At 43.9% G+C, this 27,317-nt stretch overlaps 1 protein-coding gene across 6 annotated transcripts in view; it reads left to right on the top strand.

Moving 5' to 3' along the window:
• Positions 1 to 27,317, top strand: part of sev (sevenless) — a 67,431-nt gene that overhangs the window by 21,903 nt on the left and 18,211 nt on the right. For all 6 annotated transcript variants that reach the window (XM_065220398.1, XM_065220397.1, XM_065220399.1 and 3 more), the window contains exon 2: positions 16,993 to 17,055. In XM_065220398.1, the coding sequence (XP_065076470.1) occupies positions 16,993 to 17,055 (63 nt within the window). The remainder of the gene's footprint in view (positions 1 to 16,992; positions 17,056 to 27,317) is intronic.

Genomic DNA, 27,317 nt, shown 5'->3' with positions numbered 1-27,317 from the left:
AGTAAAAAAAAAACAACTAACCAATCGCGCGGCCGTGCCTAAATGTGTCCTAAATTTCGGCGTCAAAATTCACGAAATTCTATGAAGTGCAACATCTGATAGCGGCCCAACAAGTGTCTTTGTCGGAGAAACCGTATAATTTTTCAATCGACGCAAAACACACATTCAGCATCTAAACTTCAAATGAAGCAGCAGCAGGGGGAAGATAAAGAAAACGGAAGAAGAGTAATTACTGGGCTTTATGGCCAACACATTGCTTTTGTCACATTTGTTCTTGGACCGAGCCGGGTGAGAGAAACATGTGACTAAATTTGGACTTGGATTTTGGTTAATTTCTACTGTTTTCGAGTTTACAGTACAAAAATCAATACAGTTTCTTGTCAGAGCTGTGCTCAGGGTTTCTAATCGGTTTGTGAGTATTTATTTTTGCCAATACCAAATGAGATAATGAGACGTTATGAAAATGACCCTGAGGCTCGTGATTGCTAATCCGTTATTGAAAAGTTCCGCTGTAATTGAGCAGGGAACCGATAGATGGCGCTTGGGACTAGCGTTCATTCACAATGCGAAAAGGCTGGCGATCTTATGTGTTTTATGCAATTCCGGCGCCGGCTACGTCCGAATCACAGTAATGCAAAGGGGCCTGAAATGGATCCAACGATCTTCTGCCAAGTAAGCAAAAACGGTCCGCACTAGGCCACCGAGCCCCTTTCATTATACCTAACTATTAAATAAGTACGAATCAACTATGTTCTGTTTGAACGAGGATATATTTTTTGCAGGATATTACCAACTGGTGGAAACCAACGATTTTATATTGGCTCACTTCTTGACTAGCCTTTTGGTCCCAAGCAAATCGATTAACGTACACCATTGTAGTCAAAATTCTAGTACTACACTATGTTTGTTTTGATTCGCAATGAAAGTCTGACTGATAAAATGAGGAGTTCGTGGATTTTCCTATGTTTCGAGGGGTGCATCGATTAGCTTGGGACCGAAGAGAGTACCAGAGCTGAGCCAAAAAGTTGAGAACGTTTCTTCGGGACCTTCCTGGTTTTAGAGTTTCCTCTATGACATAACCACAAACGAAGTGATCCGGATCTTTTCAATGGTTCATCGGATCTGTTTAATATTAGGAAACGAGTACGATCAGTAGATATGTAAAGTTGTTTTCCCTGCGTTAATTATTGCTAAAATGTGATGACCGTTTTCCAAAAACAGTCATGCAAAATGTTAAAAAAATTTAATGTAATGAGCGGGGGGTGAGCCAATGTTTTTAGAATCCAGCGATTTTCCATCAATCTGGAAAATCCGCAATTGTATGGTCGGTTGTACATCCGTCGTAAATGTAAAAATCTGTGGATCTATGGATAAATCCGTAGAATTGACCACAATGTGGATAAGGCCTATTGGATGGTTAACAGCTCAGTTCAGAATTATCCCTCCAGGTTGCACAAATGTTCCATTTGTTATTAGATCATGTACTTGTTTAACTTGATATCTTGACTAGATAGAAGCTTACTGTCTTCGGCAAAGTTCTTCAAATGGACAAAACTTATTGGCTGGTGTACAAGGTGTGCTCTTGGACAAATTATTTCAGATGGATAAGACCTATTGGATGGTGAAAAGCTCAGTTTATAATTCACTCAGCAGGTGACGCTAGTGTGTGAACATCTTATTGCTTGCTCTAACTTGAAAGCACGACTAGATACAAGTATTTTGGCTTTAGTAAACTTGTTCTGAATGACAAGACCATTTATGGGATATTTGTACCTAGAGAGGGTCCAGCATTAACAGTGTTGCTAAAAATCGCCTAGGCCTAGGTTGAAAAAGCAGTTTGTTTTGAATCCGCTCCTCTCTTATATTAGACCCTCTCAAGTTGTACCATCCGGATTACCATTCGTGGATGGTATTTGTTTATTAGGGCTATTTTATAGTGGACAGCTCAGTGTTCAGAATTTTCACGTGTACGATTTGATATTTCGTTACTTGTTTCAACTTGACAGCTCAACTATATAGAAGCTTGCTGTTTTTGGCAAAGTTATTCCGATTTATAAGATCTATTTTATGGTGTACAGTTAGGAATTTTCTCACCAGCCAAAGCTGAAATACCAACTTATTTGCTGCCATTGGCAAAGTTATTCACTTGAACAAGACCTCGAACAAGACCTATACTGGATGGTGCACAGTTTAGTTCAGGATTCTGTCACAAGGGATGTAAGCGTACCTAAGAAATAATAATTCTTCAATTTGAAATTTTGATTAGTCCTTCATATTCATCATACTTACTACGTGTAAGCTGGAACTATGCGTTTGTTTTTAACTTTCATTTTATTTGCCGAGCACGCTTGGACAATTTATAAGTTGATGTCTGATCTATTCTGGACAAATTATTTTGATCTAGATCAAAATATCCATGGTTTTGACAAGTTTTGATAGATCGGCCGTTCGAACAATAGTTAAATTTAAATTTCAGGTCGGTTTGTCGGTGCTCCTACAATCGTTTCTACAGCTGTCAACTGTGCCATAAAGACGGTAAGCGTCTAATGATAAAGATGAATCACCCCTCGTATAACCATAGAGGTAACTCTAAGACCAGAAGGTCCCGAAGAAACGTGCTCAACTTTTTGGCTCAGCTCTGGTACTCTCTTCGATCCCAAGCTAATCTATGCACCCCTCGAAACATAGGAAAATCCACGAACCCCTCATTTCATCTGTCAAACTTTCATAACGAATCAAAACAAACATAGTGTAGTACTAGAATTTTGACTAGAATGGGGTACGTTAATCGATTTGCTTGGGACCAATAGGCTAGTCAAGTAGTGAGCCAATTTAAAATCGTTAGTTTCCACCGGTTGGCTGTACCCTGATCTGCATCCAATCAATGGAATAATTTACTTATCGTGGTCTCCCATATTCCGAAAAATAGTTATACCGTAGATAGAAAACAAACTGAATCAACCCGTTATTTATTCCTGGAACCTCCTCTGTCGTGAACACCAGCAGACTGTGTCATAATTGTCTAAACGTTTCGTTAGCAGTTTCTGAAATATCCACTCTAATCGTATAAATAAAAAAAAATCGAAAAATCTCACACTAGCGACTCTATCTACGAAAAATATTCTTTAATTTCTCGCATCTACTTGCATAGTGCATCATCTTTTTGCAGGAAATCTTCAGAATCGTCATCAATCTTCTTTCTATCTACTAAGCGTGCGCGCAGCTAATCACAGCAAAACAAATCTTTCCTGCATCGTAGATAGCCTTCGGCATACTTTTGATACACCTTCAGCACAATCTCGTAGGCACTGGATTGTTGTAAATAAAATGGGAACACTGCTGGACAACTGTCATTAGAGCTAATCACAACATTACGTGCTGTTTGACTGCATATTCAGGAACATCCTCTAATTGAATATACCAGAGGAACTCAGACCAGCAGTTCACTTATAGATCTGAATACGAAATGTGGACTCAAGAGAAAGAGGCCGTTAATCAGACCTCATTTGTACCCTTAGTTCAAATAATGCTGCAACTCACACAAAACAAAGTACAGAAGTCTATTCATCATCCTCTATAGTCGGTCTCCAACAATGTTCCCCACCGGTTCCAACTCTTTCCGGCCGCTGATAGACCGTTGCTTTCACATCACGAAAGGCTAGGTTTCTGGTCTGCCTTTGAGAGTATTATAAAACCCTAAAACACAGGAGTTTTATGATCCTTTGAACACACCAAAATTTCGCTCACCCGTCACTTCCCGCGTCATCCTCAATTGGCGTTGACGGAGACTCAGTAGCTCTTTACTCCTATGGTAAAATCCATAAGCAAACGTCAGACTGTGCGTAAAACATGTACTTCGTACTATCCTTTCACTCCACCGAAAACCCCATAAGAAATTGTCAATCTTTTCTAGAAGAGACAATTTTTCGACGGTGCCGTCAACGCCAATCCGGTTTCAAACTAAAACATTCAAGGTGTCAGAAATACCGGGTTGCCGGGATGGGTATTTTACAAACATTTGCAGCTTGCTCTATGACCGACACAATCGGCACACCTGCGGCACACTGACAAAAAATATGACGCAAGATTGGTGTGCGGAGTGAACCCCTTGGAATTTTGTTAAAAACACTGAACAATGAATTATTGCCTCCGTAAATCTAACGCGATTGAGTCTTCCAAATAAACGAACTAGGTAAACAAAAAAAGATTTGCAGTGGTGCCAGAATTGATAGAAAAATGTGCTTATCATGCGGCGGAAGGGTGTTTTTAGTTTATCGAAATGTGTTTCTGTGGGTGTTAGCACAATGTGATAGAGTGACTTACCCAATGTTTGTCTGCAATGTTTGTTTGCTTTGCACGATAAGGCTGTCCATGAGACAGTTGCGATCAGCTGACTTTTTTGTTTACCAAGAACTTTTGACAGATCACAGTAGAACTGGCAGTTTATTCTCATATGAATTACTCCTTTGTTTATGTTTACATTCAGCACCATTAACACCAGATCACTCACACTATAACATTATGAAGGTAGCATGCAACTTACCTTTTCCCTCAGGGGCTGCCTACTCTGTCGATTGAGAGGTTACGTTGGGCCCGCGCCGTCGCTCGTTGCTCTCTGAGTCGTCGCAGGCGTCGGGGCACTTTCTGCAGGGATTCTCGTAGGAATCCTGTGAGCACACGTGATTAATATTTTTTTGTTGGCGCACTTTTCGGACGTAGGTTCAAAATTTCATCCACTCGCGCACTATTGTGGACCGTTCTAACGGCAGATTCTGGTCTGGTTTCTCGGACCAACACTAGGATAACGAAGGAGGCAATTCTTCACTCCTTCTCCTACCACACAACCGACGGACACTCGCGAACTACCAATCCTATGCAGTCGAGAACGCCTATATCTAATGGCGGGGATTGGGGACCAGCTCGGCGTCAATTAATACGCACGCCACTTGCAGGTTTCGGGATACTTCGTCCGAACACCAGAATTACGCACTACCGAGACTGGGTTTAGCTTCTTCTGGCCAGGTTAACAGCCCTTTTCACTCGCCACACTAGGCGTCACACACGCGAAGGCCAAAATCCGTCTTTCCTTTTTTAACACTTGACTTTATTCCGCGCGTCCGTACTATCCAGAAGGTTTTCCACAAAAGACTCCCATCAAGCGATCGAGCGCCTATTTATCTTCTCCCTCGCTCGCAATGGGAGGACTGAACTTCCTTCCCACACACTTTTGCCAACCCTTGCCAACGTTGGCGCTCAAATAGGCGAGTTTATTTTAAATATAATAACAATTTCTAGTTCTAGCTCCTATCTTTCAAACTATTACAATAATGGGTATATTTTAATGTACTGGGACATGCTCTAATGTTACAACACATTTTACATTTCTAGCTGTCAGTTCCACTGAGAAACGTCTTTTGGAACACCTTATAGGTAGCTGGTTTGACAGTTCGATAGGTAGACTTGGCTTCACTCTTGGCGTGACTCATTATACACCGACTCTAGTTGTTGTGTTTTATTTTTTTCGGTTCTTCGAAAGCAATTGACAAATCCATGTTTCAATCGACCACCGTGACGCTGCAATCGCAGCGGTGATAAGTCAGAAATAATGTGTCAAACTGAATACATTTTTGAAATTTCAACCAAAAAACTATTATTTTCTATTTATTCTAGCGAGTTTCTGTGGAAGTCAAAACATGATCCGAGCAAAAAAGTAGTACTCGTAATAATGGTATATAATGCTGAATTTTATCGTGCTTTGTTTCGAAAATATCTTCCAAATAAACAAACATCATCCAGATCACCCGATTCGTCCACCGACTAAATCTATTGCCACTTAAAAATTAATTTCAGTCGGTGTATTAATCAGCAGATTAAATCGTTTTTCGTCTGGTGCTACACCGAGCAATCGGCCTATTTAATAGTTTTTCGTCAATTGATTTAGTCGGCCAACTTTGTCTGTTGTTTAATCGGCAGATGATTTCAAACCTTAACATGTTTTCAGTAATTTATAAGTCTTGAAGTAGCTTTTTATTTAAGAACAATGCATTACAAAATAGTTTTATACATTTTGTACAAGATTCATCCATGCTTACAAGAAATTTTCATGAAATTACATTGAAATTAAATAATTTTGCAAACAATCAATGAAATTTACAAGGGCTGTCACAGACTTATCACCGTCGGTTAGTGCTTATTCCTGCCACCAGGCGCGCATGAGTTTAAGTTGGATTTCTCAATGGATCATTTTAGATGGCTGAGTTTTGAACCCACCACAGTTTTCATTTGGCGCTACTGTATACGGACGAACCAATGTAAAATACTGTGGTAGCCACAGTACGGTGCTGTCAAAACCTCAGCATCTTCAATGATCCATTGAAATGTGGAGTTCCGCGAAGTTCACTGGAAATGCACCGGCAAAACTGAACAAATATTTTGAAGCCTTTGGATGCAGGTTATGTAAACCGGGAAACCGTGTTCAACGAGCTGTATCTTCGCTTCAACATCCCAATGCTTCGAGCAACCAACAGGCCGCGAAAGGCTACAAGTGGTGTCGAGTCAACCGATGTCAGCCATAAGTTCCGGAAATTGTGGCGCTTCCAGATCAACGTTGCCTTCCATAGTTGCCCTCCCGAACCTCAGTCGGAGTTGATTATCTGGGTCCCATGGAAATGAATAATCTGCTAACGAGGTTCACGGGATGAATTCTTCTCGGACATCGGAACCAATTTCAATGGTGCAAGAATCGAGATGTTCCAGTCGAAGCAGAAGATCAAAGAGGAATGCTCGTCCAAGGACGAAGTGGATCGATAAGCGAAAACAGTATTAAGTGGGAGCATTGGTATTCCTGGTGTGGATTTACTGGATCCACGGAAAAGTTGAAGAGGTCGTTGAAGCTGCAGATGTTAAGATCTGACAAAATAAGTTCGATTTCAGCAACCGTTGCTGAGTTCTACTCGAAAACCGATCAATCGATAACACAGGAATTTCATAAATTTCGAAATGTAGCTTTTAACATAGCCGGAATATTGCAGTTTCAGCCAAATAGGAATGGTGCAGTTTCATTATCCAAGCAAGAATGGAACAAAATTGCAAGTTTCCCATCATTTAATTGAACTCACAGCCTGTTTGTAGTCTATAGCTATATAGACAGGTACTAACCATGTAGCAGCCGACCATAAATTGAAGGTAAATTGATTGGAATCGAAACGAGGAAGCTCCGCCGGTCGGTGTCAACGCGAGACGCTTCGGATCGGATGGCAATTTTCAATTCAATTGTTGACACCGACCGAGCCGTTCTCACATCGCATCGGGTCAAGCGGGAGGCTTTTAATTGGATCGGCTTCCGATCCACCCCGGGGCACCACACCTTTTATAAGTATGATGTCATCTAAAAATAGCTAAGTGCTGTTTACCAGTGTTGGGACGTTCTAAGTTTGGTTGATCAAGTTTTCTGAAACAAAAAAACGTCTTCCATGAACAGCCTACTTAGGCAGGTATCACAGAACAGAAGGGGAAGTGCAAACAAATCGGTGAATCAAAAAGTGCTCGTTTTTCTGGTCAACGAGCGATGTGATGTGGTAGCGTTCCACATAGGCTTTCTATGTGCACTCACACTATCATAGCATGCTGCCTATCTTAACTACAGGCCGAAGATGCCTTCTACCGCTAGGTGCGCTAGTGTTCGCAAATGACCAGTGGAGCCACTTTCTGATTTGAAGTTCCACTCCTGTGCAGGTATGCAGTAGGCCATGCTTCGGGCCTTCAAATGAAATTCGCATCGCTCGCTCGGGGAAACGGACAAGCTAGTATTTATGATCGCACTTTAATGGATAATAATAGCGCGCAATCATAACAGAATGTTCACATTCACAAGTGACATAGTTTAGTGCCGCATCAGTTGGTTTGCTGTACACAAATCTCGCGTATCTCTATACATACCAACCAACCGGAGAAATGGAACGCGGGTGGAATGATAGCGAAATTGGCCAACTGCAACCTAACGTCACAAACGCAGAGGAAGGTATTTACCAACACATCTGTATGAAGTGGACGCATTTTTTTGTTGCGAATTAATAATGTTGCTAATAAATGATCACGTGGTTGAGTATGTGCGTGCGTTTCGGTCAGTGTGTGCGGACGTGTGGATCGTGATGTCACGCTAGTTACAGAATAGAAATATATGATCCAACCTAGATCCGCTCCGGTGAGCGATAATGGCCCTGTGGCTTCAGCAGCCAAGTGACAGTGTTTGTGAGTTGCGTTTTGATTATGATTAAATAACTACCGGATACATCCTTCCTGCCGTTCGCGGTGGTGTGCCGGTGCCTCATCTATCGTAAATGTTCCTCTATTTTGATGAGCTGTTACCAAATGAAAGATGGGCTGTGCAAAATGAGCGACCGCTGTCACCCATATTGGTTAATGTTATTGCATTGTGTTCGAGTTTGAGTCATGTGTTTACTAACTTTATTCCAAAGAACATGGCTACACAGATGTAGCGCAAATTTCCGTCATAGTAGGATTTTCTTCGTCACACTGCAAAAATGAAATTGGCTTTTCAAATTTCCGATCTAAATCTGTTTGTCGCCTGCTTATTTGCCATTGATTGACTAGTTTCCAACGCGTAACACAAAGTGATGGCAATTCAATCGGAATTGTTCCACTATCCGGCCGCTAGTGCTCGATGCCTGGCTTTGATCTTGGTCGTTCTTTATCTACGGCTTGAATAGAATCGTATGCTTTATTTGTATGAGCTGCCATGACACTGAGCAGTGCAGTAAAATTAGATTAGGTCAACTAGTCCCCGCCAATAGGTCGGAGCACGGAACCTAACCTAAATTTCCTTACGCCCTCATCCACGAGCTTTGACAGTTCTGTCGGTTTGGTCTTGGCTTTCATTCGCTGCTAGCTCACTTACTCGCATGGAGAAGCAGGAACTAAGGCAAGGGAAAACGTGAGGTTAGCTTTTCCATGCAAATCTCAAGATCATAATTTCGAACCAATCGCAGCCATTCGACTGCCACCTTTTGCTTTATAATTTCTATTAACTAACCCATTCAGGACGGCGATATTGAATTGACTCATCACCGGACAAAATGAACGTACCAAAGGAGAAAAGGACGTAGTAGCCACACACCTACTACTTCAATGTCTACACCACCCACGCCATCCACCCGGACTATTCTAACGGATCACGCTACGATTACACCACGATTAAACACCAGCCACCACCACCAACCATGTCTGCGATTGGCCTCGGGTAGCCGGGGCCCCATTGGACTGGAAGCCACACCCGAACCAGAACCTTTGGTCAACCCCCGGTGCCCTGACCAACCAGATGAAGAACTCTGTGCCTTGGGTACGCAGGGCACCGACAGTGCGGATGTTAGGACCCCACCGGAACTGGCGGACACCCTCTGCGACCTTAGGACGAAGAATTTTGTGAAGAGCCCAGTAATATCCTCCGGCAGCCGGGGCCCCGTTGGTGCGGACGCCCTTCCCACACCGGAACTAACGGTAACCCCCCGGCACCGGGAGGGAACTGGAAGAGAGACGGACAAGGGTGGCAACACCTATTCCTCTGCGGACAACGAGGGAAAGAAGGTACTGCAAGATATCGGGACGGACAAGGGATGTTACGCCCATTCTCCGAAGGACTTCGAGGGAAACAAGCTTAACAACATGATGCACAACAATTTTTCTTCAGTTGCTGGGACATCCCTGCCTCGGACGGGTGGAACGCCTCCGCCTGTTCTGGGTGTGGCTCTATCTCATCCAACCACGTTACAAAATACCGCATCGGAGACAATAAACATCACATGCATGCCGAAAGCAAACCACTACCACACAGCCGTTGGGACATCCCTGCCCTGGGTGGGCGGAACGTCTCCGCCTGCCCCTGGTGGGGCTCTGTTTTATTCTAGACGCAGCGAACCGTTGAATCCTGTTCATACGGTTGATGAAACACTCGACATCAGTCGCGTGGACCTAAATATGGCACTGGAGCCGACTAGCATCATCAGCACACACAACACCGATCGCACCGCCGTTGGGACATCCCTGCCCTGGGTGGGCGGAACGTCTCCGCTTGCCCCCGGTGGGGCTCTGTCTCATTCGGTCAGCGGCTCAAGTACATCGGCGACTTCCACTACCACGTCATCAACGCCAAGATCGCTTCGACCCAACGGAACCCCCCCCCCCCCCGCCTGGCTTTTGCGGGCCTCCGTCCGATGCTGACCCATCCAACCACACAGCCGGGAACCACCTGAACCTCTTTTCGCTCGTTGGAACATCCCTGCCTCTGGTGGGAGGAATCCCTCACCCTGCCTCTGGTGGGGCTCCGTCTCATTCGGATCGTTTTTCGAGCCCATCAACAGCTACAGCCGCTACATCAACGCCCTGGACTATTGGATCCCCCCGCCTGGATACCGTGGATCTCCGTCTGACATGGACACCACGAGCGACGCAGCGGGTGACGCGGACGACTTCGACGCCTCGGATCGTTATGATATCCGGCACTCCGCTAATCCGAGCTACGAAAGTGTCGACTCGGCAACCGCCTTTCCGAAGCCAGCTTTACCGGAGCCCGTCAACTCTCTGACTCAATGGAACATTAATAAGTTTCTCCAGCACGATATTGACCAGCCTGTTAACCCGAGTGGCAGTCAAAACCGTGACAACGCCGAGTCTACCACGCCTGCACTGCTCAAGCCGGTGAACCTTGTTCTCCAGTGGAATATAAACGGATTCCATGGCCGCCTAGGGGAATTGGAGCTCCTCTGCCAAAGCGATGCCCCCTGGATAATCGCTCTACAAGAGGTCAACAAAGTCACAACCGACCAACTCAATCGTTCGCTGGGAGGGAGATACGATTAGAGTTACAAGGGCTGCGCCAATTTCAGGCACTCCGTCGCCATCGGGGTGCTTAGGAGCATTCCACACGAAGTTTTTGACCTCCAAACTGACCTGCCAATCGTCGGCGTCCGCCTTAAGAACGCCGCTAACTTAGCTATCGGCTGTGCGTACCTGCCCTGCGGACGGATAGCCAATCTGGATAGAGACTTAAGTGCAGTTATTTCCAACTTTCCGGAACCGCGGCTTTTCGTCGGCGACATCAACGGGCACCATCTGGACTGGGGCAGCCCTCGGCCAGACCCCAGAGGTTCTATCCTGGCGAGCATTTTTGAGAGAGAGGACTTGGTGGTACTGAACGATGGCGCTCCCACCTTTTTTAATGGACGGCACACCACCGCGATCGACATTGCCACTGCCAGCCGATATAGTGGACAGGGCACAGTGGAATATCAGTACCGACCTGCACGGTAGTGACCACTACCCGATCCGCATACAGCTTTCCGTAGGTGCGGTTCCCCCAACGACTCGGAGACCCAGGTGGCGCTTCGAGGAAGCCGACTGGAACGCCTTCAGGGAGAAATCCGACGCTCTCTTTCAGCAACGCGAACCGAACGACATCTCCAGCTTCACGGAAGTATTCTACGACGCTGCAACACTATCCATCCCAAGGACTAGCAGCGTACCCGGGCGAAAAGCCCTACGTTGGTGGAACGAGGATACCAAATGTGCGGTAAAAGCGCGACGCAAAGCCTTACGCCGGCTTAAGCGCCTAGCCTTAGACGATCCTGGTAGGGAGGAAGCGCTGAAGGTCTACCGAGAACGCCATCTCTCGTGCAGACAGGTGATCCGTGACGCAAAGCGATCCAGCTGGATGGATTTCCTGGATTCAATCGACGAATCCCAATCGTCGAGCGACTTGTGGAATCACGTCAACGCTCTGAGTGGCAAGCGGCGGTCTACTCCACCTACTATCCAAGCTCATGGCACCACGATCTCAGAACCGAAGGACATCGCTGACAATTTAGGGAACTATTTTGCCGGCCTGTCCGCTGTCAGTGGCTACGACAGCGATTTCGTCCAGCGCGTCAAACCTTCCACAAGCAGCATTCGTGACCTGCGAATTCCACCCGATGTCCCTTCCCTCCAGATCAATGATGCTTTTACCTTCCGGGAGCTTCAGTTTGCCCTCGGCAGCAGTACTGGTAAATCTACCGGGCCGGACGAGATTGGATGCCCGGTGTTAAAAAAACCTCTCCCTCGACGAAAAAACGAGGCTACTCGCCCTCTTCAACGACCTATGGCTCACTGACTCGTATCCGGACCTCTGGAAACAAAGCCTGGTAGTGCCCATTCCGAAGAACAACGCGGCGAGTGCAGAAGCCTCCTCCTTTAGGCCGATTGCGCTCACTTGCTGCGCGGCAAAAGTGATGGAGAGAATGGTAAATCGTCGACTTAGGCAGTTCCTGGAGTCTAACAGTCTCCTTGACGAACGGCAGCATGCATTCCGGCAAGGACATGGCTCCTCCACTTACTTTGCAGCCCTCGGGAAAGTACTCAAGGAAGCCCAGGACAACGGTCACCATGCGGATTTAGTATCCCTTGATATATCAAAGGCGTTCAACAGGACGTGGACGCCTGGCGTCATCAGGCAGCTCATCGGCTGGGGCCTGAAAGGCCACATCACGCACTTTGTACGGAATTTCCTCCTTGATCGTACCTTCCAGGTGACTGTCGGGAACACTCGATCGGATCCGTTCCCCGAAGAAACTGGAGTGCCCCAGGGATCCGTCATAGCGGTTACGCTATTCCTGGTGGCAATGAACGGGGTGTTCAGCCGACTGCCTAAGAACGTGCACGTAATCGTCTATGCCGATGACATACTCATCGTCGTAACGGGACGAACGACTAAACGGACCAGGGATATTGCCCAAGCAGCTGTCTCCGCCGTCAGCAGGTGGGCGCTTTCTGTTGGTTTCCAGCTCTCCGCTCCAAAGAGTGTACGGTGCCATATCTGCCACTCGGGCCATCTGATTCGGGAACCACCGATCACCATCCAGGACCATCCAATTCCGCTTAAGAAAACAGTACGTGTTCTGGGGGTAATTCTGGATCGGACTCTAAGTTTCGACCAGCACTTCAGATCGGTGAAAGAAAACTGTCGTAGCCGCTCAACATCGTCAGGACAATCTCCCGCCCGCACCGCTCCAGTAACCGCGAGATCCGCCTTCGTGTCGCCCGGGCTGTTATCGACAGTCGACTTTTCTACGGCATTGAAATTACCTGCTTAGCCACCGAGAAGCTGAACCGCATCCTCGCTCCGGTATACAATACCTACGTACGCATCGTATCCGGCCTTCTACCTTCCACGCCTGCAGACGCTGCTTGTGCGGAAATCGGAGTCCTCCCTTTCCACTATCGATCTGCTGCAGCTACTGCTACGAAAGCCGCTGCCCTCGCTGCTAAGACATCCGGGAATGATAGGGTCTTTCTCCTCAACGAGGGGAACAGAGCCATCCGCACTACAGCCAACCTTGACCTCCCCCCGGTGGCCAGGGTCCACTGGCATGGAGAGAAAAGTTGGCGATCTAACGTTATCAAAATAGATAAGCGGATTAAGAGAGGATTCCAAGCCGGAGATAACTCTGTAGCGTTGAGGCGTTCAGTTGCAGAACTTCTTGGGTCGGTCTATCCGGGGCACGTTCATCGCTTTACGGACGGATCGCGATCACGGGCTAGAGTGGGACTCGGAGTGGCAGGACCAAACTCCGCAACAAGTCAAAGTCTACCGGAGGAGTGTTCCGTTTTTTCCGCAGAAGCCGCTGCTATTCTTGATGCAGCCATCACTCCTGCAGATCAACCGATCCTTGTGCTAACGGACTCACACAGCGTCATCCAGGCGCTGGAAGCCGAAGCCCCGCGCCACCCCTGGATACAAGCCATTACACGATATGCCCCACCCTCAACCGTTTTTACGTGGATTCCCGGGCACTGCGGTGTTCCTGGAAATGAGGCTGCGGACAGGCTGGCGGGATCCGGTCCATCTGGTCCCCGCTTCACCAGGAACGTACCACTCATAGACATCAAGCGTTGGATCGCGAATATTATCATTGAAGCCTGGCAGGAGGAATGGTTTCAGTCGCGGACCACTTTCCTGAGAAAGATCAAAGAAACCGTACGACCCTGGCTAGACAGCCACAAGTATAAGGACCAACGGATCATTTCAAGACTCCGGACCGGCCATGCGAGGATTTCCCACAATTTTGGTGGGACACCCTTCCACAAGGTTTGTCCAATTTGCAGCATCCCTGCCTCGGTGGAACACGTGCTGTGTGTCTGCCCAGAGTTTCAAAGGCTACGCGAACAACACCGACTCCCAGAGAACATCAGGGAGCTACTTGGCAACGACCCCTCGACGCTGGCTGCGCTGATTGCTTTCTTGAAGGACTCCCACCTGTACAACCAAATCTAGCACTCTCGTCGTTGGCTGCGCTGTCCGTGTTCTTCCACCTTCCTATTTTCCTGCCGTCGGGGTATCTCTGACGGACTGGGGCACTGTCTCTTACGGTGGAGCTCTACCTTGTTCGCGCATCTAGTATTCTAGTCGAAATTCTAGAACTACCCTTTGTTTGTTTTGATTCGCTATGAGAGTTTGACAGATAAATTGAGGGTTTCATGGATTTTCCTTTGTTTCGAGGGGTGCATCGATTAGCTTGGGACCGAAGAGAGTACCAGAGCTGAGCCAAAAAGTTGAGCACGTTTCTTCGGGACCTTCTGGTCTTAGAATTACCTCTATGGTATTGCTCTGTATTTCCAACTATTAAAAACTACGAATGACGTCTCTCAGATATACACCCTAGACGGCAGGCTGCTCAAGAAGTATTCAAAAGATATCCAGCTAGTCGAAGATTGCAGAAAAGTCCTGTAGATATTTGTTTTAAACATTATTCATAATCAACATAAAGAAGCAGCTCAAACTTTGAAGTCAAGGACCTTCATTTCTTTACCAAAAATCTTCACTTATCTGCTTGAAATAAAAATAAAGCATTCGGAATTCTCTTTCGCTTTCAACATCTCTTCAAAAATATTTACCAAACATGATTCCCGTTTCCCAGCGTACAAGAACCGCAGTCCAGTATTGTTTCAATTTCCGGAAGGGAAGCAGCTTCGGACTTGTTTCCAAATACTCAGAAAACCTCACTTTCCCACAGGTTCAGGTAACCCAACCGACAATCTCATTAATTTAAATTAAATCGTTATGCAAAAATGGATAAAGGGTGAGAAGAAGAAAAAAAAAACAATGCAAAAAAGTTAACTTCTACGGAAGCCGGAGACCACACCGCAAGCCGTGAAACGGATCCTACTTGTATTTAAAAACAAAGGAAGAAAAAACGGCCGGGAAGCCTTCCTGACCACCGACACTACGCTGCCCGAGTGGAAGGGGGAAACAAGTGCATAATGAAAACAAATCGACGAATTAAAACGAGAAAGAAAAAAAAATAATAACTGGAAGCTATAAAAAAGCGATGTTGATGATAATAAAACAAAAGTTCCCAGACAGGACCTGCTCCGGTCCTGCGACAGTGCAATGGGCGTGCGAAACGGGTCCCTTCTTCCCTTTCTCCGGTTCGTTAGGCCATTTATTTATTACGAGCACTGACAGTCAGCCCTTGCCCATTTGTTTCTTGTTTCGGAGCTTTGAAAAGTGACATTTTCAAATTTGCGTTGTTTACCCTCTTTTTTTTTTTGGTTTTATGGCAACTTCAATTGGTTGCCATAATTGCCGTTTTTGGGTCAATTTAGAATAAACAAACAGCGTTCTCTATCGTGCTGTTGATGAATACAAATCCCTATCCGAGTTCGTCTGTTCGGATCACAAATAAATAAATGCACTCTTTCGGTACGGGGGAAAATAAATATGTCGAACGGTCGGAGCCGCACATTGCAGTTATGACAACAACGACGTCAAAAATATAAAAATACAAAACGGGACCGGACAGAGTGCGCGCAGCCCGAGCACTCATATCTGATGTTATGTTGTGCCTCCTGAACCACACTATAGAGCACAAACCGACTGTCCGTCCGTCCGTCCGCCGTTGTCCGAGATGCATTATAAATTCTAATTGACCCTAAACTAAATCTTCCGGTCCAGAGTCTGCCGCCGCAGTTGTTCCAGTGTATGGCAACAGCAGACTCGATCCCTTGTTTCAACCCGAACGCAAATTCGTTCCACGATGGTCAACTATCATTGGGGGGATCTTTTCCAGGCGTGCCATAAAATATTATGGCAAACTGACAGTTAACGGAATTGATCATAGCACACCTGGATTTCGTTCCGAATGCCACGCGTGTGCCGATGCATCCGAAGCTATTAATTAGACCGTTGTTGTCGGTGCAGTCAAGCTATCGTGGTGAGGTGGTCAAGATTTGCGCTTGGCTGGAGATTCTTCCGTACGAAGAAAGCTAATATTGTACCAAAGGGCGTACATTATGGATGGAGGGGAGAGAAGGCAGGACAGGAGCAAGAATAAATTGGATGAAGTGTCCGACCGCCACCGGGCGATGCATCCAGCAACGGCTTTCCGCACGCTTGGTTTCGAATTGTCCGTTTCGGTTTGGTTGTTTTGTTTCAATACTTGCTTTGATCGAGGGGTCCGACGATTCCTTACCATCCGGTCCAAGCTTGCTTTGATTGCGATCAATTCGGTTCAGAATAAGGCCCTTCGCCTTCTTCGAGGATGAGATTAAGACAGAAGGCGGCGGCAGAGTAGGCGCCGAATGTAATCGTCGTGAGCGGAACAGAGGGAGGGGGGGATGTAAAAATTGTACAATAACAAGCAGTTGTCGGCACGCGAGCTTATGGTTACTTGCACTTGCACTTGCAGCAGAAGATGCGCAGTCGCGCGTGCCTCTTTCTCTCCGTCTCGGATGTAGTAAAATTCGAGTAACCGACGGCGACGAAGCCGGCGAAGAAGGTTCCGCCAAAGAGGACGAGGTGAAAGAAGATCCAACGGAAAAAGTTCAACCGTCTGTTGATTTTCCTCGTTTCGAACTGTCATCCTTGCATTTTTCAACGTCACCCAAAAAAAAGGGTGAATCGATTTTAATATGCTTCTTTTTTTTCTCTCTGTATCATTCCAGAATCGAACCGGCTTCAATGAGCATATCGACGTCAGCTGCGGCAGTGATTGCTACATTACACAGGTAATTTTGCGGCTTCCTCCTGGCAGGATGAAACTCGGAGCGAATTTGCCGTCAGATTTGATCCGGTGCGAAAAAATTCAGCTCAACACCTGACTCCACTTTTTTTTCTCTTCGTTTTGACGTGTTTTGCGATTGTCATCTCGTCGCCACTTTATATAGGAATGAACTTCCATCCAGCAGTTTGGTGGGATTCGGCTCGGGTGGCGAGTTCCGTCCATCGCGGGCGATGACTTACAAAATCACTCGACCGTAAGTCCGGACACAGGAAGGTTGTTTTGTTCGGCTACTGATGCAAGCCGGATGAATGTAGAAATGCGAGTACGACCGGCAATGGGAGTTTGAATGAAATTTGTTGTTGTTGTTGTTGTTGTTTTCCCGGTTGTGTTGTTATGCTTGTTGTGTTGAAGTGCTTTTTGCCGAGTTGTGGTGGTTCACCTGTGCAGAAATTACCATGATTCAGATTCTGGACGAAGGGCTAATGACGATTGTGAATGAAAATGGTTTCTGTTTGAAAACAGAGCAAGGTTTGAGTTCGATATTTTGACACAGTAAAATGCAACGAAGATTTTGCTTTGCTGTCGTCAGATGCGCGCTCGCTGAGTAGATAGAAAAGAGATGAATAAAGATTTTGAAGATTTCTTGAATAACAATGCAGCGTGATTCTGGTCCCCCACGCTGTAGGTTTCTTATGGCTTGGAACCAGTTATGCGAGGTAGGCGACGATTGTTCGTTGTTTAAATCCGAGCCAGCTTCTGATTGGTCGATTTGACAGCAGCAATCGTGGAATAAAAAGGACAGAGGGATCGCATCAATCTGGCTGGCAGTGATGCCGGAATCAATGTTCACATCAATGGCGTTGTTAATTGTTTATATTTGCGAAAAGAAAGTTGAAAAATTCAGCGCACTGTGTGTTTTATGCGATGGATATTGTTGTTTATTTATGGTTGTTTTTATTGTGTTGAGCAAAAATTATGTAAAAGTTGCAAAATTACGATAGAAACTCCGAATAAAATCCAAATTAAAATAGAAAAAATATATTACATTCCCGGAATCATTGGTCTACTCCGTCAAACACCACGCACAACTTTCCGAAGGGAATTCTTCAAAAACATTAAGAATAGTGAGTACCCCAATTAAAAAAAAAACCCAAAATTGTCAAGTTCCGTCCCGGCATTCCATGATCCAGGGTGGCCAGCAAACCGGGAAAACCGGGAATACCGGGAAATATCCGGTAATTTGAAAAGTAACCGGGAAAACCGGGAAAAACCCGGGAATTCGACGAGAGAACCGGGAAAAATAAATTAACCATACCATAGGAACAAGTTTTTACACCAGGATTTCAGAATAAACCATTAAAACAGAGTGATCCTTTACCAAATGAATGTCTTGCTCTATTTGCTGCATAATTTTCTTCAGTTTCCCGTCTTATTGTTTTGAGAATTTAATCACTCAGCAATATTGCAAATTGATTTTTGTCGTTTCAATTTCAGATGAAAAGTGCATGGTCCTTAAAAGAAAATATTTAAGATGCTGGACTTTGGAAACAAATATTTGTAAAAACCGAACCTGAATTATTCTTTTCCGGGGTTTCAATTTTTCGTTGTTCAAAATTCTCATGATATGAATTCCAGAATGAACTTGGAATTCTGCTTTGAATTATCATGGAATTCTTCTGAAATTAACCAGAAAACACTCCGCGCAATAATTACCGTTGAATTATTTTTGGAATTTACTAGAAACCCCTTCTAAGAATTTAGTTGGAATCCTTCTTAGAATTCCCTTTGAATTTTTTTAATTTAACTCTATTCAAAACAACAGAAATCTTTTGAAATTTTATTTAGAAATGCTTTAGAGTATTTTAAAGAATTTCTTTCTAATTATCAGCAAATGTTTTGCAATCAATTTTGTTGGAGCTCTGTGATGAATCTTTCGCAATAGGGTTGAAATTATCCCAAGAACACTCTTAGAACTCTGTTTCATGTTGAATTCTAATCATAATTCTCTTGGAATTCTTCTATAAATTCATCTGTCATTTTCCTCACGATTTAAAGTTTTGTTTTTCATAACTCCTTGGGCCTTATTACGGGTGTCACTACACGGTGATAAGGAAGTGATACTCAGAATAAGAGCCGTGATTGCCGTACAAATCAAATGGGAATCACTTCACCGTGACGACAAGTGACAATTTTTCAGCGTGAAGTGACATCCGTAATAAGCCGCCTTGTGAAATCTTCTAAATTTACCTAAAAATTAATTTAGAACATGCATTCTTCTCCACAGAAATCCCTCCAAATTCAGCTAACAATTTTTAAGGACTCTAATTTTGGACTTCTGCTCAGAACTTCTCCTTCGAAAACGGTGTGAGAATCCTTCTCAATATATGTTCGAAATCAACACTTTGAATTCTTATAAATTTTACCAAAAATTCCAAGCTTTGTCCGCAAGATTCTATAGATTGTTCTGTAATTTTTTATAACCCTTAAAATGCTTCCAAGAGCTTGAAAATTATGACTCCATGACTCATAAGTATTTATTTTTTTCTTCAAATCTGTGATCTTGAAATTGTTTCAAAATCTCACATTTTAATTATTGTTTCTCCAAATCTTGCATTTTATTTATCACAAATTTTGAAGAAAAGTTCTAGTTTCAGACTCTACACAAATTTCAAAGCCCTAGAATTTTGGGAATCTCCATAAATCACATTTTTTATCCTTTCAGTAAATTCCTTCCAGCTGTTTGTTGAATATTAACAACCGGGAAATTTTTAAGATTTGAACCGGGAAAACCGGGAAAACACCGGGAATTTCAAAATGAAAATTCACTGGCCACCCTGCATGATCTGAATGACGTTTAAGCCATTTTTAGTTTGCACGGTGTGCAGATTCGAGGGGTTTAAATTCAAAAGTGTTCAGATTAAAAACGCTCAGATAAGGCTGTCCACGAGACAGTTGCGATCAGCTGACTTTTTTGTTTACCAAGAACTTTCGACAGATCACAGTAGAACTGGCAGTTTATTCTCATATGAATTACTGCTTTGTTTATGTTTACATTCAGCACCATTAACACCATATCACTTACACACTCTAGATTTCTAACTGTCAGTTCCACTGAGAAACGTCTCTTGGATCACCTTATTACCGGAGGTCCACGGCACAAGGTTGTTGTTTTCAGAAATGTTGATGTGGATACTAAGACCATTCGATGGCATTCGAAGTTGTGTTCCAAGGAGCGATTCCGGAATAAGGACACATTCCGAAACAAGACAGTTCTGATCGAGATTGTGTTCTTATTATCGAAGTAACACTGTTTGATCAATAATACCCCGTTCTAAATCCATCATCATCCATCGGGCAACGATCGATCATAAAAAAGCTGCAATTTGATCTTTCTACGTTCCCCGCCGAGAAAACTGCAAGCTGTGATCCACTTGTCCCTAGCTAAAATTAGCCATTTCATCACGGCTACTCACTCATCAATTAATTTACGATCGTTTGCCGATATTGTTGATTCAATTTGCCTATCCAGGGCGCTCTTGAGTAACCCCTTGTCGACTCGACGGATAGACCGGACCAGCTGCCAACAACGGCCATCATCAGGACCGACAGGGTTGGTTCACACCGGATCCCACCAATTAAGCACGTGTCCCAAGTCAACTTCAACTATATGGGGAATGGTCTGTGTTCCTGTTGGTCCGGCAATGATTTTAATCTATTTTAAATTTTCGTAACTTTGTTTTCGGAACCGACACAGACGCACCCAACGAGTTGAACTCAAACTTGGGACGGCACAGATTCAATTATCGTACTCCGTTCCACCGAGAGTTCCCTGCCTGGAAAACATGCGTTAATTGAGCTTAATTTGTTCCACTGCCTAATCGACCACCACTCCCACCCCGGTTCCGTAAGCGACATTTAAACAAACCCAACTGTATGGTTACTAGACTACGGTTTGTTTTGCTTTGGTCTGGTTGAAAAAACGATAAATCTATTTCCCAAAGCAGGCGGGAGATCAATTTCAGTGATTGAACCACCTCCAGCGGTTATTTTTTTTGAGGGTTATGTTCCCACATGACAGGTCGGGCGATCGCGGCTGGGTGTGATTGATGGTCTTCAACTATTCTTCAACGATGGAACGAGAAAGATGTCAGGTTAATGTTTTGACAACCTGTCAAGGTTGTGTCGCATGTGTCTGGTGGTGCGCCTGGTGGTGTGTCTTGCTTTCGTCACTTTTCTCCTCCGGAATCAGGCTACGAAGGGATCGTTTCTCGGTTGGCAGAGACCCTATTTCTCTCGCTCGCTCTCTCGGTTTTCTTGAAGGCAATTTGTGTTGAACTACATTTTACGACAGCCTCTTGTACACGAGTGTACAGAACAGATAAATCTAACTTCCTAATTAGTGGTGGGTTTTGTTCTCGGAGGGAGTTTTTTTTAGTTTTGTTTTCTTTGCGGTTTCCGAGGTTTAATCTTTCCCTTTGTGATGATTGCCCGAGGGGAAGTGAGGTTATGACCTAAAAATTTTATCTTTTTTTTTCACTGTCTTCATGGTTGCTTCAGTTGTACATAATGTAGAACTGATATCACAGACAAGCAGACATAACACATTGAATATTTCTCACTGTAAAACATTGTCGCTAAAACATTACCTCCATCTGTTGAGTATACTGTGGTGGGTAGCGAGGGGGACGACTCTATCTACGATGCAAAAAAGATTGTGTTTTGCTGTACCTACCTGTGCGCACGCTGAGTAGATAGAAAGAAGATTGGTGACGATTCTGAAGATTTCCTGCAAAAACTTGATGAGCGATGCAAGTAGATGCGACAAATGAAAGAAGATTGTTCGAAGATTGATTCGCTAGTGTGAGATTTGTTGAGCATATAAACTTGAGATTTAGATGTGTCGCCCCCCTCGGTGGGTAGTACGCTGAACAGATGGCGGTAGTGTGTAAACGTCAAACGCAAGGGAATTGACTATGCGCACCACGGATGGCGGTACTACCAACTACGATACTTTTAAATTTACCGTTAAATGCCTGTTTGATGAACAGCTTGCGAGTATTATGTCTGTTTGTCAGTGCTGATATCATTCGAGGAAATCTTAGCAACTCGTTTGGCAACACTGGCAAAAGAACGACTCAACCAGAGACGATGTTAAGGCTCTGAACCACTTGGTGAATTTTTAAACTTTTGGTTAAAATTTGACAGATGGAAAGTTATTGATTAACCGAGCGTGGTTATTTCTGACCGACAAGAACGGCCTTATTACGGGTGTCACTACACGGTGATAAGGAAGTGATACTCATAATAAAAGCCTTGATTGCCGTACAAATCAAATGGGAATCACTTCACCGTGACGACAAGTGACAAGTTTTCACCGTGAAGTGACATCCGTAATGAGCCGCAAGAAGTTAAATTTTGACAACCGTGGCTGAGTTCTGCTAGAAAACCGATCGATCGGGAACACACGGATTTGCGAACATAAGAAATAACTTTCGAAACGTCACTTTTAACCACGAGTTAAATTGAACTCGGCAAATGGTTCACAGCCTAAATAAGAGACGCGCAAAGACTGAAGCTAAAAGCACAGACAAACAGACATAACTTTCACAATCACATTCATCGCAAATAATCTTTTAGTTGGGAATGTGCTTGCATTTGTCATGGTGGCGCCACTGAAGCATTGAGCAAGCCACCCCATTTCGAACTTATCAGTGATGCCAGTTCTTTTTCACGTCTAGCTAGTAGATGTCAGCTCTTGAAAATGATAAGTGGTCAAGGCATCCCACTGGAGACACATACCACATCTGACGAATACAGAAAAAAAAAAATGTTGAATATTACATCAAAACTGCTGCACATTAGTCATTCCGTTCCTAATATTACGTTGTATGATGCACACAGAATTCAAGAATTATTGATTTTCAATACTTCACAATGAATATCATTGATTGATACATATGATTTTTAACTTCTGTGCACACATTGAAGTGATGAGCGGTGGTAGAAAGGGCACTAATAAGTGATTACTTTGTTTAAAAATTTGTTTCCAGCAAAAGAAAAAGCACACTAAGCAAACGAAAACAAATCCTTAAAAAAAGTCTTAGCTTCTGAGAATTTTTCCTATGGATCCGTATTTCTGCAGAATTCAATCAATTCTATAGATCTTTGGAAAATTTCGTAGAACCGACATCACTGACTTCCAACTGTTTTGTTTTTATTCAACACAGCTGACGTGTTGACAGAACGAGGGAAAAGCAACTAGTGAAAAAATTGCATGCACGAGGGATGCTCCGGTTGCAAAACATTGCTTGGGAATGTGGATGATAGATGCGCATGCAAAATACGCTTGACGATATTTTTTGAAGAATTTTCTTCTAAGAGTTATGTCTGTTTGTCTGTGCTAAAAGTTCCAATCGAACCGTCAAGTCAAACGCGGTTTCAATCGAGCTATTTACATTGCACGAGCGTTTCACGAAGAAAAACGTGGGAAGTATTGAGATTGGGGTTGAATTTAATTGTTGAGATTGGTTGCCTTTATTAAGGAGATTTTCAGCCAGAATCTGGTTAACTGTTGAGATTCAAATAATTAAAATTAAGTTTGCGTATGAAAAGTGAAATTGGTTAGGGAAGATTATTGTTATTCACCAGCTGTATTATCGTTACGTTCTCTCGAAATATTTGCTCCAGTGCAACGAAATACTTCTAAATACAGAGGCTTTGTTACAAAGATCGGTGTAATTTTTCAAGATAGTAAAATTTGTGAAAGACTTCAAAAAAGCGATTTCACTCATACATGATAGGAAGGTACAATCGCAGATTTAATAATTTTGTTCAACGCTCTGTAGAATATACCCTTTAATCTATCTATCTATCTATATATATATATAAAAATGAATTTCTGTCTGTCTGTCTGTCTGTCTGTCTGTCTGACCCTTATAGACTCGGAAACTACTGAACCGATTGGCGTGAAAATTTGTATACAGGGGTTTTTGGAGCCGTGGAAGGTTCTTATGATGGTTCGAGATCCCTCCCCCTTCTGTAAGGGGGGCTCCCATACAAATGAAACAGAAATTTCTGCATAACTCGAGAACTAATCAAGCAAATGGAACCAAATTAGGCATGTGGGGGCGAGTGTGGGGGTATAAGGAGATAATCATAGGGGGTAGCCCCTTAGATAATAGGGGGGGGGGGCTACGTACAATATAGCATGCTTTTTTTTAAATCGGCGCATAAACTCAAGCTAATATTGAATCCCGAGCAAGACCGGGCACACTCAGCTAGTGTGATATATTTGTTTTCCCTCAGAGTTGTCGAAAATTGAGTCTTATAATACTTAAATTGAATATCACACTAAGATTATTTTACAGATTTCTGTAAAATTTTACCGAGATCTCAACAGCCGAACGTTCTGTAGACAATTTTACAGCTTTCCTGTAATTATTTACAGATATCTGTAAAAAAATTCCCAGATATTTGTGAAAAATTACAGGAAATCTGCGCAACTGTTTACCGAACGTTCAGCTGTTGAGATTTCGGTAAAATTTTACAGATTTCTGTAAAAAATTCTAAGTGTGTAGCGATACTACCGATACGGTTAAAAAAAATCATTTTACCGTGACGCTAAAGCAGACGACAGTCGCTCAAATTAAAAGTCACTTGAAGTAAACACACAACTGCGGGTTGCCAAACCTTGCAGAAAACGAAATTAGTTGGCCGTGCAACGGAAATACGGATTTACTTTTATTCTCTCCGCGCGTCTCTTATCTCATCCAGGAAATGTAAGATTCTCTTACAGTTTAGGAAGAAATTCTGGAGGCTATGGCTTTCAGTTTGATATCCCTAATAAACAAATACCATAAACGAACTGTTTCCCGGATGGATAAAACTACCCCACAAATGGTTTGGATGATACGCCGAACACGTCGTTAAGCTTTCTTTTATGGTTATTTTTAATAGGGATGCGTTATCATTTAACGAACCGATCACATATGTTGTGCCTTTTTCAAAGAATTATATTAATGTTACCAAAACGTCAGACGTAAACTTAAACCCCGTTTTTGATCATATCAAACTGAAAGCCAACAAAACGGGTAACAGTCCAAAAAAGTATAGCAAGCAAGATACATAGAACCTGACTCCAATCATAAAGCTTTATAAAACCTCTGGAAGCCATATAAACAAAAAAAAAAACAAAACAGCACGTGGATAGCATTATAAATTTGAAAACAAACTTTAATCTAGGTTACCCTGATTACAACGGTGAGCCTGATCTGTCAAAACAAATCAACAACACCTCTTAGTTAGGCAAAGCTTAGAGTTTAGTCTTGCTGCATTTGGATGATAACGCAGGCAATAGATGGCGCCTTAGTTGCTCAAACACAGTTCAGTCTGACGTCGCGCCTCTGTCCGAAACTTGGAGTAAACAAAAAATACAACAACAAAAACATTGTCCATAAAAGTTGAAAAGTGCAATTAAATTGTGATGTTCCAACGAGATGCATATAGAATGCACATTCATTTCATATCTCATTCAACTTTGTTGGTGGGAACATCTGCAATCATATGACGATGCATGATCTCGATGATGACGGCGACGACCATGCTTTCAAATGCTTTTTATATAAACACGACATGGGCAGTCGGCAAAGTGCATCATGCGCGCTTATAATAATCATTTTCCACTGAAGTACCTACATAGACCATAACCGACAGTGGAATCGAGGGCTGCATGCAAATGGGTGCTTCCGATTAAATCGTTGTTTGTTCTAGCAGCTAGTGACGGCTACCACCCTGAGCGGGGAGATTCCCGTTAGAAAGGGTTGCGTGCAGATAGACGATTCTTTGAAATCAATCCCCCAGTTCCAAGAACTTTAATCACCCAATAATTCTACGATCCTTCACAATGGGAAGATTCACCGGCGACAAACGAATTCGGATAGAGCGCTGCTCACAGCCTTGTTTTAATTGCATATTAATTATCCTCAATTAAGCCCCTGAATTAGTTACATCCTTCAGATATTAAAACAAAATAAAACCGAGCGAGTTTTAAATAGCGCGCGAGAACGTGTGCCATGCCATGCCGAGGCCGGTCCGGACCGAATGGCATTCTCCATGCTACTTACTCAAAACGTCATTAAAGCCGTCATCGGATTCTTCGCTCTCACTATCACTGCTCTCACTATCACTGCTCTCACTGCTTTGTTGTTGTTGTTGTTGTTGCTTTTGTTTGTTGAATGCCGGTGGTCAGTCGTTGCTCCGTCAATGGTTTTACGAGTTCATGCTTCGAATAGGTTGATGCTGATTTTATAGGATGACATTTCTCATATTCTAATGCAGAACGGAACTTGTTTTTGGGAATCTCCGGATGAAAAGGTTGTTGCGGTTCTTTGCATTCCGAAAAAAAAATCAAAAGCATAGGCGTTAGTGTTGGGAATCGAACATCTTTGACAGTGGTTTGTTTACACTTCTATAGAGAACAACTGGTGCAAGTTTGATCAAAGTAGTCGATCGCGTTCAGAAATAACGTCAAATGAAACTTGAAAGAAGAAAAAATATTGTGCACCAACACCTAGAAAATCCGGAGTTGTTCGGTTCCAAGCTAGCTAAAGTGCTGAAGATGCCGAAAACAACAGTTTGTCGAGTGCTCAAAACCTACAAGGAAACGCTGAGTGTGGAAAGGAATCAGCGGACCTACGAAAAAACTGGAACCAGGGATCGTCAGCTGCGCAGTAAGGTGTTGAGGTGCGCTAAAGGCAACCCCGGTCTTTCGATCCGATATGTGACCAGAAGGTACAACGCCAACTGTCAAACGGTGCCGAACATCCTTGTCAGGGAAGGATACAAGTCGTACAAAGCCAGTAAACATCCGAACCGGTACATGAAGCAGAATTCCGTGCCTAAAAAAACGTGCAAGTACGACCGTGTTTTGACGAAACATAAGAGCTGCACTTTGATCGATGACGAATTATACGTCAAACTCGATTTTTAGCAGCTTCCCGGTCAAAAGTTTTACATCGCGACTGGACGTGGGGATGTGCCGAGAAGATTCAAGTTCGTGTTTGCCGACAAGTTCGCGAAGAAGGCCATTCGTCACATCCTCGATCAATGCCTGAAAAAGCGTGTATTGCCGTTCATCCGCAAGCATAGGGGTAATGTCATCTTTTGGCCCGATTTGGCCAGCTGCCACTGCTCCAAGGTGGTTATGGAGTGGAATGCTGCCAACAAGATCGATTTTGTCCCCAAACTAATGAATCCTCCGAATTGCCC

Source organism: Ochlerotatus camptorhynchus, unplaced genomic scaffold, assembly GCF_037179485.1.
Source record: "Ochlerotatus camptorhynchus isolate MF236.1 unplaced genomic scaffold, CSIRO-AGI_Acam_v1.1 ptg000125l, whole genome shotgun sequence".
In the NCBI taxonomy this organism is placed as follows: domain Eukaryota; kingdom Metazoa; phylum Arthropoda; class Insecta; order Diptera; family Culicidae; genus Ochlerotatus; species Ochlerotatus camptorhynchus.
The sequence above is the reverse complement of the archived record's forward strand: the minus strand, read 5'-3'. Positions and strand labels throughout refer to the sequence as shown.